Source organism: Diabrotica virgifera, chromosome 8 (genome assembly GCF_917563875.1).
Source record: "Diabrotica virgifera virgifera chromosome 8, PGI_DIABVI_V3a".
Lineage (NCBI taxonomy): Eukaryota > Metazoa > Arthropoda > Insecta > Coleoptera > Chrysomelidae > Diabrotica > Diabrotica virgifera.
Genome location: NC_065450.1, coordinates 141,937,459 through 141,951,526, shown reverse-complemented (window position 1 = coordinate 141,951,526; position 14,068 = coordinate 141,937,459). Strand labels below are relative to the sequence as shown.

At 30.4% G+C, this 14,068-nt stretch overlaps 1 protein-coding gene across 1 annotated transcript in view; it reads left to right on the top strand.

Moving 5' to 3' along the window:
* The first annotated feature begins 3,383 nt into the window (after nt 1–3,383).
* The window catches only part of LOC126889815 (peptide transporter family 1-like), a 234,756-nt gene continuing 224,071 nt past the window's right edge, over nt 3,384–14,068 (top strand). The window contains exon 1 of the mRNA XM_050658479.1: nt 3,384–3,604. Coding sequence (XP_050514436.1) covers nt 3,583–3,604 — 22 coding nt within the window. The 5' untranslated portion in view covers nt 3,384–3,582. The remainder of the gene's footprint in view (nt 3,605–14,068) is intronic.

Below are 14,068 nucleotides of genomic sequence, written 5' to 3'. Positions count from 1 at the left end.
TATGCGTTTCGCCAAATTCTCGTGATATACTGAGTTCTTATCAGATGTTGTCTCAATTCGGCTTTGCACGGAGGCAAAGTAGATGGATCACACTTTTTCAATATTTTCTTAAAAGGCTCATTTTTCTTATTAGACTTATAATTTCGGCAGAATGTTTGAAATCGTGCTGTGCTAAATAAATTTTTTGTACCATAAATTTCGCACACAAGTTCTTCCAAAGTTTCGAAAATTTCATTGCTCGTACCGGTAACGTGGGCAACTCCAAGATCCGTTAATTCTTTCTGATAAATTAATTTTTTTTTAATATTTCTAAACGGTTTTCCCTTTTGGAAAAAATACGAATTATAATCACATCCGGTTAATGCGTGGAAAGCAGGCAACTCGTACATAAAGATGGCTCTAATTCCGTATGTAACTTCGGTATATTTATGTACCTTTTAGAATTTCCAGTACCATATACTCCATAAAAATCCTCCATAAAAATCCACTTTTGAAATGATCCATGTTTCCAAGCATAATTATTAAAACATCTGTATCAGAAGTTTTAATAAGAACATTGATCTTTGCTAATGTATTAAGCTTACATACATGACTATCTTCCTGTCGGTTTCTTCGTTATTTTCGCAGGTCATGTTATCGTCGATCGATATTTCTATGCCATCATTATTTACAACATACGAATCACATAAATCATAATTTAAATGTATTAATAAATTATACCAATAAAAGGCACCATCTCATCTGTAGACCAATGTTCAATTAAAACTTTTACAAAACTCTGCTTAAATTTAATATTTTTTTAATTCCTTGCCAAAATCTGTTAGTATCCATCCATTTCCGTTACGTGTTGAAGAACTACCTATAGCCCTTTTCATTCACATGCAAGCGTAATTTGTTTAATCACCTGGCAGTTGGATAATTTCACCAAAAAACTGTCTTTTTTAGAATATTTATTTTTAATTTTAAAAAATACCCAGTCAAAATAACAATTGCACCTCCCTGTCCGGAAGGAATGTACATAGCTTAGACTCGTTAATAGTATGTACAGATCCAGATGAAATCTTCTGAAGTTGAGATGCACCCCCTGAAAATAATCCTGGGGCGCCCATACAAGTATCTTATAGAGTTAAAATCGCTGTTTATTTTCTTAATATTTGAATATTTACATTTAGTTTAAAGTCACGCCAATGATATTTTTTGTAATAACAATGTTTACCCTTTTTTTAACTTTGAGAGGGTTTTTGGGGAAAGTAACCGCTACCCTCCAGCCAGACCGGCATTTTTGTATTAGGCGATCATGGAAGAGTCACCTGAAAAAAATTCAGGTTGCCTAAAATACCTACTCAAAAATGTCTCACAGCTCTCGGACCAAAATATAAAAATGGTCACTGGCCTTCTCACTGCTCACTGCCCTGAGAGATATTATCTCAAAAAAGGGCAAATCAGATAATAAGACCTGTCGTTTTTGTGACAAAGAAACAGAAACGGCAGAAGATATTAGCTTTGATCGCGCAGTACGTCCTGGGTATACCCAGAGGGAGAACGCCTGCGCATTACAAAATTGGGCGTTCGCGGAGTCCAAATCTTTCCCTCTGAACTCTGAACACCCTCCGGATTTTTAATTCGGTGTTCGCGCAGTAAAGAAAAAAGATCCTGAACGTGTCCGGGATACGCTCTCGACGTTCGAGGATTTTGTTTCGGATTTTAAGTTCGCACAGGCGCACAAAATATTTGGGAAGAATTTCTTGACATTCTGTTCTTACTCCTTCCAATTCTTAACCTAAAATATTGTTTTGTTAAACAGCTTGTAGATGTAGATTCTGGTTTTTAAAGTTTTGAAATTGTGTAAAGTGTTGTATCATTTAAATATTCTTCAAACAAATTTTAATATTTTTTATATTAAAGCTTTTTTAGTTGTTTTTGTCAATGTTTTCCATTTCGTATGTTTATAAATAAGTAGGTACATTTTCTAGTATTATTTTCATTCGATATTCGATAATTATCTATTACGGTAGTATGTATTACAATAAATTGTACTCTGTTTTTACTTCATTTCTTCTATCTAAATGAGCTTATAAGTACCTACATATTCTTGTGGTTTATTTTTCAGTTTAATTTATGAGTTAAATTAGTCTCTTATTGAATATAATGAAACATAAACAATACATCAAACTTATTGTGAAACTATTTCTTGTGTCTTGTTATATTTCATTATTTTTGTGGTGTAATAAACCACAACACAATGCCACAACCCATTAAATTCAATACATAGATATCAAAATTGGAAATGATTGTTTTACTAAATTATTCCTTCCTTCAGATAATGTTCAACCCCCAGGAAGTTAAAGGTAATTTTTATATCTAAATATCAACAATCTTTTACTCTCTACAAAAATGTAAGCTGGATTTCAGAGTGGAAATAACCACATTATATTGTGGAAATAATAAAGAAAGACTCTAATCAAATTTCTACCTTCTAAGAAAGGCATTGAATTATTGAATAGAATTTCTATTCTTTCTATTATAGAAAGTTAGTCTTCCTTTGCCTGTTATTCTCTTTTCTCTTTCTCTTTGTTGGTTGACATAAAAATTTGTTGCATTTGCATTTTTTTTGACATTTATTTCGAAATAAGAAAGAGACAACAAAAGGCTTCCTTCTCTAACCTTAATGTATGCAACCCGTCTATACATTGCGAATCCGAAAATTGTTCGCGGAGCGAAAAATCCTGAGCATCTCCAGGATAAGTTTACGTTGACGCCTGCGCATTGGAAACTAATCCCGAACTTACTCTGGGTATGCTCGATTTGTACTGCGCGAACACTACTATTATTATACTTTAAAACTGCGCAGGATTGTTCTGCAAACGACTAAAATTTCTAGGAGAGGTCAGTATAACACCCTGAGACATAGAAAATAAGTTACCTAGGAGGCTAATCAGCCTCATTTGAAGTATTGCCATCGTAGAGTTTTCCTAGATTAAGGTATGCTCAAAAGATCTCTCTAGGTGGAAGTGCAGGGAAGCTGCATGGCCTTGCCTTAACGACCTCATAATCTAATATATCTGTAAAGTTTAAAAATTAAATATTATTAACTAATACAAAACTAAATATAATAGAGGCATGTCTAGCTTTTTAGGGAACGCTTCATTAAACGGTCTCTGTTAATCCAGAATAATAAGCTTGGATAAAACCCTCAAGAGCTTATATACCATAAAGACTACGGTGACGCAGATAAACTGTTTATAACAGAATAATATGTAAGTAAAAATTGTTGTAAGTACGTTAATAAAAATTTGGTTAAACAAAAACGGATTTAATTATACCCCCACTCTTCTCCATACATCATAAACAATATCAGATAGGTTGATTGATAACCTGTAATAAACATGTGGTAAATATCTCAGTTGATGCCGAAGCGTTGAAAATTTTTATTGTTCGGCTAGGATTTATCTAGCTACTCTTTGTGTCTGTACCCTGATTAACAAAGATAAGATAGACGTACTAAGACTGCTATATTTTATTTGCGATTAATCATTCAAGTCTTTAATACCATCAAGTGACGACGATCGACGTGATTAAACGATGACGGAGAAAGAAAATAAGGGTATGTACTTTTAAAATATATTTTTTAGTTGGCAAAAGTGGACCATAGAAAACCTATATAAATCCATACGTTACGTTTAGTTACCAAAGAAATTAGTGCAGTCACTGAAGGTGGATATGAGCTACTACCTCCGATTTCGTTGAACCTCCATAGATTTGCATAAAAATTGGTGAGTGGTTAGAGGATATCTCAAACAACAAAGGTGACATGGTGCCAACTCGCGCTTTTACCCTGGGGGGTGGATGCACCCCTTCTAGGGGGTGAAAATTATTTTATTAAAAATAACCCCATAATTCGATAGAGGGACTAACTCTCAGCAAAATTTGTTATATAAATTTATTGAAATAAATCATAACCTTTTGAGTTATTAAAGATTAAAGATTTTAATTTTTCGTGAGAAAAATGCATGTTTTTAACCGATTTTTTATAAATAATTAAAAAACTATAAGTTTTTACAAAAAAGTTATTATTACCACAATAGAAGCTAATAAAAAATGAAATAAATTCCTTACTAGAAAACCTTTTAGTGTTAACGAAAAGTGAGTTATAGGTAACTGAATGAATATTTATTTTGGCGACTACCCAAATCTAAGTATTCAAGCTTAAATAACGGCGAAATGATGCATTTTATAACATAAACCTTTTAAACATTTGTCAAAGTATTTAAAATTATCTATCAGATGAGCCCACGAAAAACTTGATAGCATTAAAATTTATGCTCCAAAAATTTTTAAAAATTTATCTTTTAAAAATTTTTCCAAGAAATGGTATTGTTTTTTTTTAATAAATCCGTTAATTTTAAGATATCAGATTCGCTTAGAAACCATTTGTAAGCTAAAACTAAGGGCTTTTAAACCACGTTAAATTTAATCTTTTAAATCCCTTACTTTTATAAAAATAAAAGGTTAAATTGCCGTGGTTACATGGTTCTCGAAGCAAAATTTAAATTTTAAACGTTTCTATTTCGGTTATTTTGTACCCTACGGAAATAGTAAAAAAGGTAAAATAGTTTGTACAGGAAAAACTAAAATTTCGTTATATATCATTTTTTTTTTCGTATATTGAGTATTTTTGGAGTTATTATTAAAAGAAAATGAAAATTAGGTACAATAATTTGAAAAATTCTGATTTTTTAAAATTATATCTTTTTTTTTTAAATATGGATTATAAACCAGTCAAAATTGTTAAATTCATTACCTATGCTAATATAAAGAAACTCTTGTAAGGATTTCTATAAATTTTAAATTTTGTGGAAATGGCGTATGTTTTATTTTTCACTTTTTCCAAAAAAATTCGAAAGGGTTCTCTTATTTTCATCATAACTTGCTTAATTTTGATGTTATTAACTTCTTCTGGATCTCATTTGATAGGTATTTTGAAGTTCTTTGACAAGTATTTAGTAGGTATATTTTATTAAATGCATCGTTTTCCCGTTATTTAAGCTTGAATACTTAGATTTGCGTACTTGTCGAAAAAAATATACCTTCAATTACTCATAACTCACTTTGAAATAACATTAGTGCAGTTCTTTAAATGAGAAGTGTATTCAATTTTTTATTATCTTTAATTTTAAAAATTATAATTTTTTATTAACCTTCCGATGACCAACCTTTTTTTGTTACACGGATGACCAAGGGGGGGGGGAATGACCCCAGGGCAAAAATGTCAAAAATGGCAATTAACAAAAAAATGAAGTTTTTTTTTTAATTTTTTTTTGGCATGGACTTTATGTCATTTATCCAGTCACAAACATGAGTATTAGTGTCATGTGTAGTGTGTATGTTGAGTAAGTGTCTTGTTACTTTGCAAAGTCGACGTCATTAGCGTAAAACTACTTGGAATTACACATAATAGACACTATTTTAATAAACATCAACTTCAGAATATATTTTTTTTTCGTAAAATAAAGGGAATTTTTTTTATTTCAAAATACGAGGATATCTAGAATGATATTAAAGTCAAATAAAAAATAATGAGTTAAACATTGAAAATACTTTTGAATTTATTAAACGCTTTTTGACGCTGGGGTCACAATTTCCCCCGCTTGGTCATCCGAAGGTTAAAAGCTTATAGTTTTTGAGTTATACGTGAAAAACCGATTTAAAACATGCATTATTTTACAAAAAAATATAATCTTTGGTCTTTAATAACTCAAAAAGTGTTGATTTATTTTAATAACTTTATATAAAAAATTTTGCTTATAGTTTGTCCCTCTATCGACTTATGGTATTATTTTTAATAAAATAATTTTCACCCCCGAGAAGGGGTGGCATACACCCCCAGGGTAAAAGTCAAGCTGGCTTTCTCTCTCTCCTGTCGTTTCCCCATTACTGAGGATCGTGATTTCTTCCAATATTCCTAACAATGTTTCTCCATTGGTGTCTATCTTCAGCTGGCGCTTTTTGGCGCTCGCATGTGCGAAGAGTCCAAGTCTCTGCTCCGTATAGAAATATTGAGATTACAAGGGCATTTACCAGTCTCATCTTGATATTTTTAGAGATAGATCTGTCTTTCCAAACTTTAGTTAGGCGACTCATCGCATTTTTTGCCATACCAATACGTCTCCGAACTTATGCTTCACAGTTACCATCATTAGTTAGAGTAGACCCGAGTTGCTTTGTGTTACCTTTATTCCTTGAGATATCCTCTAACTACTCACCAATTTTCATGAAAATCTACTGAGATTCAACGAAATCGGAGGTGAAAAACTTCAGTGACTGCACTAAATAGAAATACTATTGCTTTATGAGATTTTTGGAAAACTGCTTTACTTTTTCCCTGTTATATAAGATTTTTCTGTTTTAATTTGTACTGCTATATTGCATTGTTTCTCATGAATTATTCGCTAAGTTTTCTTTATTAATATTAGTCGCATTATGGTTACATATTTACCTCATGCTACTTGGAACACCGCAAGGTGCCCTTTGCTCCACTTGGAGATGTATGATTATGATGATGATGGTTACAACTTATGGTTATTAGCGACATGTTACATTAAGGTATAATTACTTAATTAATTTAAAATAGATGAAAAAGTTTAGTCTCTTTAAGGAAGTTTACAATGTTGGTTATGTTCAGTTTTTGTCTAAAGGTATTTACATCGAATGTACACTGTAGAGCCAAATCTAGCTAGATTATAGAGAAGCTAGCTGATAAATCTAATAAACTGTGTACACTACAACGATTTTAGTCTCTACCTAGAGTTATCTCGAGTTGTCTGAGACTAATTTGGTGTTAGTCTGGGCTGATTATCGGAGAATAGGCCATTTTTGGGAAAAGTTATTTACCAGCAATTTTATTGCTGGAATCGAATTATAAGATCCTATATATTAATAATATAGGTATGCAAAGTCCTCAGATAGTGTGCTACTTTTTTTATAAACAAAATGGCGCTCGAAAATCGTGTTTTTTTCAATTATTGCTCTAGAACTCCGAAGATTTTAACTTTACAAAAAAAAAACACTCAAATAAAAATTCACCGTGATTAAATTCTGTATTCTGTGTTTTTCCCGATCTGCTCCGATGAAAATTTTCCTCGGAAAATGCGGGTTTTCCCAATAAAATCTTTAATTTTCAAATAAAGTTTTAGATAAGTAATTATTTACTAATAATTAAATAATTTGGTGACTTAAAAGCCTTCTTGGTTTAGATTATAGTTCCAGAAGCTGGTGAAAATTAAACGAATATTTTAGCAACAATTCAATTGTTAATTAATAATTTACGGTCGCAATAATAACCAAAATAATTATTATATACTGAACAAACTTTGAAATCTTATAAAGATGAGATGCCTATTTAATATTTTGTCGACAACATATATTTTTTTTTATTTTTTTGCATAATTTATAAATGTTTAAAAAAATAGCTATAAACAAATTAACGTTTCTCAGAAAGTTTTCATTATATTATAATTTTAAAAAATACCTAAAATGCGCATTTCAAATATCTTGAAAATGAATGCTTTAAAACTTTTTTGCAACCATTTGCAAAAAAGTTATGAAACAGCAAAGTAAACATACGATTACTACGGTGTTAATATTTTTTTTTAATTCTTTCAAAGCGTAGAAGTGAGTTTAAAGTACAAGCTAATTATTTATTAAACAATATCGATTATCAGCTTAATGGTTATATTTCAATTAAAGATTATAAATATATTTTTTTTTTTAATTTACACGCGCGAAAGTAGAATAATACAGTACCGTAGCTACCCGCCCACATACACAACTCGCGCGAGTTTAAGTGTGTCAGTCGCTTCGAGTGAACATTTTATCTCCGGCTCTGTATCAAGCCTACTTTCGCGCTAAAACTTACAAAAAAAAGTATTTTAAATTTTTGATTAAAATATAACCATTGAACTAATTTTTGACATTCATTGTGAGTAATTAGATTGTACCATAGACTCACTTTTAAGCTTTGAAACAATTAAAACAAATTATAAACAATGGGGATATCGTATATTTATTTTGCTGTTTCCTAACTTTTTTGCAAATGGTTGGAAAATTTTTTTAAAGCATACATTTTCAAGACCTATGAAATACGCATTTTAAGTATTTTTAAAATTAGAATATAATAAACAATTTCTAAGAAATGTTAATTTGTTTATAACAATTTTTTTTAAACATTTAAAGATTATGCACAAAAACTAAAAATTTATATTTTGTCGACAAAATATTAAATAGGCATCACACCTTTATAATCTTTCTAAGTTTGATCAATGTGTCATGATTATTTTGGTTGATATTGCGACTGTAAATTGTTAATTAACAATTGAATTGTTGCTAAAATATTCGTTTCATTTTAACCGGCTTCTGAATTTATACTCTCTACCAAGAAAGCTTTTATTTCACCAAGCTATATAATTATTGATAAATAATTACTGGCCCAAAAAATTTATTTTGAAAATTCGAGATTTTGTTGGGAAAACCCATATTTTTCGAGGAAAATTTTCGTCGGAGCAAATCGGGAAAAACGTGAATTTTCATTTGATTATTTTTGGTGTAAAGTTGAGATCTTCGGAGTTATAAAGCAATAATTGAAAAAAATACGATTTGTCGGCGCCATTTTGTTTACAAAAAAGTAGCACACTATCTGTGGACTTTGCATATCTATATTAATAATATGTAGGATCTTATAATTCGATTAAAGCAATAAAATTGCTGGTAAATAACCTTGCTTTGTACTTTACTAATTAGACCAACGTATTATAACTATTTTTTTTCAAAATTTAAGGATTATGCAAAAAAAAGAAAAATTTATATTTTGTCGATAAAATATTAAACAAGCATCTCATCTTTATAATCTTTATAAGTTTGATCAATGTATCATGAATATTTTGGTTATTATTGCGATCGTTGCGATTAATTAACAATTGAATTGTTGCTAAAATATTCGTTTCATTTTCACCGGCTTCTGGAATTACAATCTATACCAAGAAATCTTTGATGTCACTAAGTTATTTAATTATTGATTAATAATTATTTACCTAAAACTTTATTTGAAAATAATAGTTTTTGTTATGAAAACCCGCATTTTCCGAGGAAAATTTTCGTCGGAGCAAATCGTGAAAAACATATCTCTATGCAGAATTTAATTGCGGTGAATTTTTATTTGAGTGTTTTTGTTGTAAAGTTAAAATCTTCGGAGTTATAGAGCAATAATTGAAAAAAATACGATTTGTCGGCGCCATTTTGTTTATAAAAAAAGTAGCACACTATCTGCGGACTTTGCATACCTATATTATTAATATATAGGACCTTATAATTCGATTCCAGCAATAAAATTGCTGGTAAATAATTTTTCCATGAATTTTGCTAATTAGCCCAGAGTATGTCCATACTTGGTGTGTACACTGGTCAGACACTAGGGCGCTAGAATCAAAAGCCTCCCATTTAATTTTCTACTCCCTTTGATCGTCACCTTGACCACTTTTTCATTTTTCGAATTTCAGAATTGAATTGACACCTTAAATTGTGCCATTTTCTTCCAACTTTAATCTGAGAAATACCGATTGCATCAACAATTTCTGTTGTAAATTTTCCTTTTAAATCTCTATTTCTGTAGTCCTTCAATGAAATATTCCACAATTCAATTAATTTTAATATCATATTATTTTAATCCCTTCATTGTCAACCCTTTTTACAGTTGCGTCATTCTTCATCTAAAAATTTTTAAATATTTAAAATAGTGATTATATAAAGAGTATCGGTATGGCTTTTATTCTTACAATGATGGCTTTTAGTTTCATCCCTATTGGTTCGAATTTCATTGTCTTAATTTAATCCCCCCATTTTTAACCCTATCTTCAGTTGTGTCATTCTTAATCTGAAAATTTTTCTGCACAAAAAAAACTGTTTTTAAATATTTATTATACCGTTTATTCTTACAGCGATGGCTTTTATTTTCATCCCTATTGGTCCGACTTTCATTATCTTAAATTACTCTCCCCATTTTCACACCCTATTTACAGTTACTTATTTCAATAACGACACAACTACCCTGTAGTGACTCAACATATATTTACAGTTCTGTCGCTTTTGTATCGTCTGTATACAGTATTTTAGAAGTTAATTACCCAATAAAACAGGACTTGACAAAATTTGCAGTTACGTCATTCTTATTCCGAACCGGCGATATATAGAGAAATTTTGAACAATGTATGTATAAATACGAAACCAATAAAGGAAATAGTATAAAATTGAATTTACATGTCACCTTGTACTGGTTACGAATGTAACTAGCAAGAGAGTGCATTATCGTAAAGCGAAGAACTGAACATATTTTATATTATATTATACGCTGTGAGCTCGTACGTAGAAGGGATATTTATAAATTCGCGAGCGCCAGTAGTGACAAGTCTGTAAACCTTTACCGGAAATTTGACATAAATGTCAAAGTGATTAATTTAAAATTAAAAGTAAAAACATTAATTATAAAAAATATTAGTTGGTCAAAGCTGTGGTATATATTTTTAACTTAAATATACTTACGTTTTAAATACTGAATTTAAGTTTTTTTAATGTTCCGTAATATGTAATTATAAATCAATCTGTCAATCTTAGCGCCATCTACACGATAATTTTGAAAGTATCCGAAGTAAGAAATTCATATTTTATCAATAGAACGTCAAAATGATTAGCAAAATCTTAAAAAAATCGATTACAATTTAATTAATTTTTTGCGTTGTAAATATTAAGCGATAACAATTAAATAATAAATTTAAAAATTACCGGTGAAAGTTGAATTAGTAACCGCTAGGAGCGATACCAGCGAAGCTCAGAGCGTATATGTATTATACGAGCGTGAATTATGGTATTTTAAATTCTATTCTTCTCACCAACGACAAATAGTAATTTATTCTGTGAATAAAGTAATTCGACCAATAAACTTACATTTCTCCATTTTACTTACGTCAAATAAGATTTATTTTATTTATTTATCAAATAAATACTTACTCTTCGAATAAATGGACAAGTTAATCTCGCTGTAAATATTTATAAAAAAGTAAATTTGCATGTTTAACTTTAAATTAATAAAAAATTATATTGAAACAAAATATATATAAAAGTCTAATAAATTTTGTTTGACGAATAACTATTCATTGATTTATTTGTTGTTGGTGAAACCGGACCTAAATTATTGGCAAACGTATTTAAACTTATATTATTTTTTAAATTTAACATTTAATAAAATAAAAGTGTTTTTTATTTATTGTTCGCTGCAACCACAGATGTTATTGTTATTAGCAACACAAAATATAATACAATTAATATAACTATATAATAACTTATATAAAACAGTTTCATTTAACAGGCCATTCCAACATGCTGTCAATTTTACATCAATCTGACAGCGGGAGGCCAACATAAATGTTATTCTATCAGTTCTTAATGTTAGTCCAGAAAGCCACTGCGCATCAGCTGGGAAAAATATTCTGATTCGTTTTTTTTTGCACAATCTTACTCAAAAGGGACTCCTTTTAACCAATTTGCATGTTGCCAGGACCAAAAGGTGGTCAAAAATTTTTTAAAAGTTTTTTTTTGTTTTTTTTCTAAAATTATTTTTTTTGCATGGAAAAAAGTTTTTTTAAGTTTTTTGGATCATTCCAAACAGAAAAGGTCTTTATTCACTTTTCTCTAAAAATGATAGTTTTTGACATATAAGCGATTAAAAATTGAAAAATTGCGAAATCGGCCATTTTTAACTCTCAAAAACTATGTGAAAAACTAAAAATTTGAATATTGCCAAGGTAGGTCGATATTCTTTAAACATCGATTGATGAAATTCCGAAGAGCCTTTTGCAATATAGTATTCAGAACTCCTTTGTTTTTTAATTGCTAATCAAGCGTGCGCTACACTATTTTCCACCGACAGTATGGTGCAAATTAAAGGAATAAATTCGTTATTTTGTAAACCGGCGACTTTAAGGAAAAATCCCGAAACAGGTCGATTTTTATTTTTAAGTTACGATATTGTGGCATATACGGTATACTAGTGACGTCATCCATCTGGACGTGATGACGTAATCGATGATTTTTTTAAATGAGAATAGGGGTCGTTTTCTAGCTCATTTGAAAGGGTCTTCAATTCTCTATTCAGTAATATAAAAATTTATATAATTATTTATACAGGGTGTCCAAAAAATGTTTATTAATTTAAATTATTTGACAAAAAAAGAAGTAGAAGGACACCCTGTATAAATATAATAGGAAAAATGAAAGATTACCCATGAGCGATCACATTAAACACATCTTTTCTATGTTCCAGAAAATAATGAACTAGTACCAGTACTGTAAGAACAGCATATAGTATTTTTACTACAAAAACGTTATTACGTAGGTCAAAATTTTTGACGTAAGAGAACTGTCAAAACATTAGAATGTGACTTTTCATTATTGCCGTGTTTATAATAAACATAGCAATAATGAAAAGTCACATTCTAATGTTTTGACAGTTCTCTTACGTCAAAAATTTTGACCTACGTAATAACGTTTTTGTAGTAAAAATACTATATATAAGTATTAAGTACATGCACTTGCTTTGGCAAATTTTGTTTTGTGACACGGTGACAGAAAAATACAGCATGTTTTATATGTTCGTTCATGGGTAATCTTTCATTTTTCCTACTGTAATTATGCAAATGTTTACATTACTGAATAGAAAATTGAAGCAGCTTTTAAATGAGCTACCACACGACCCCTATTCTCATTTAAAAAAAATCATCGATTACGTCATCACGCCCAGACGGATGACGTCACTAGTATGCCATATACGCCACAATATCATAACTTAAAAATAAAAATCGACCTGTTTCGGGATTTTTCCTTAAAGCCGCCGGTTTACGAAATAACGAATTTATTCCTTTCATTTGCACCATACTGTCGGTGGAAAATAGTGTCGCGCACGCTTGATTAGCAATTAAAAAACAAAGGAGTTTTGAATATTGTATTGCAAAAAAAACTCTTCGGGATTTCATTAATCGATGTTTAAAGAATATCTACCTACCTTGGCAACATTCAAATTTTCAGTTTTTCACATAGTTTTTAAAGGTTAAAAATGGCCGATTTCGCAATTTTTCAATTTTTAATCGCTTATATGTCAAAAACTATCATTTTTAGAGAAAAGTCTCTGCTAATACACTTATTAATTGCCTCCTAGCGGTGACATAAACGTCAAAATCTTGGAATGCCCTATTAACCTATTGTATTCTCGTTAGTAATGTTTGCTCCTAAGGCTTCCTTTATATTCATTGAGATGTTATGTTAATATAACTATTTCTTGTAGCTTCGTCTAGTTTACACTGAGTTAATTATGTTTCACGGAAAGGGTTGTTTGCCAATTTTCGCACATTGGTGAAACAGTTTAAGTAAATAGGTGTTTATAGGATAACTCTTTCATTGCTGACGAAATATACCTAACGTGACCTGTGTGCTCACTCGATTTTTCGCTGCATTTATATTGTAGTGTTTTAGTGGAGGTAGCCCTGGACTGGAATTGCTTCTGCCATAATATGAATCTAAACTGACGTTATAGATATACTTTTATCTACGTAGTTAATATAAATACAACTTATTTTAGTCAAAATCAAACAAATACTAACCTCTAAACGAATGTTTTGCATATCTGCATATGACGCCTGAAGACGTCATGCTCACTCGGCAGTAGTAACGGTATGACGTTCTTAGACGTCATCAGCATTCAAAGGGTTAAGTTACTTTATCCTGGCCACAATCGCGTTATCCTCACTTGGTGTGATCTATTCGATGTTGATTGGGGCCACGGTTTCACTAACTGTTTCATTTTTTTAGTTTGTTTTACGATACACTCCACATGTTTTGCCAAACACTAAAAGCATTTGCAAGCAAATTGAGCATTGAAAGCGCAATGAACGAGCTAGTTGGTCTGCTTCTTCATTTCTTTTTATACAGGAATGCGATGAGTGCGATGAGATAAACACAAAGTCTACGC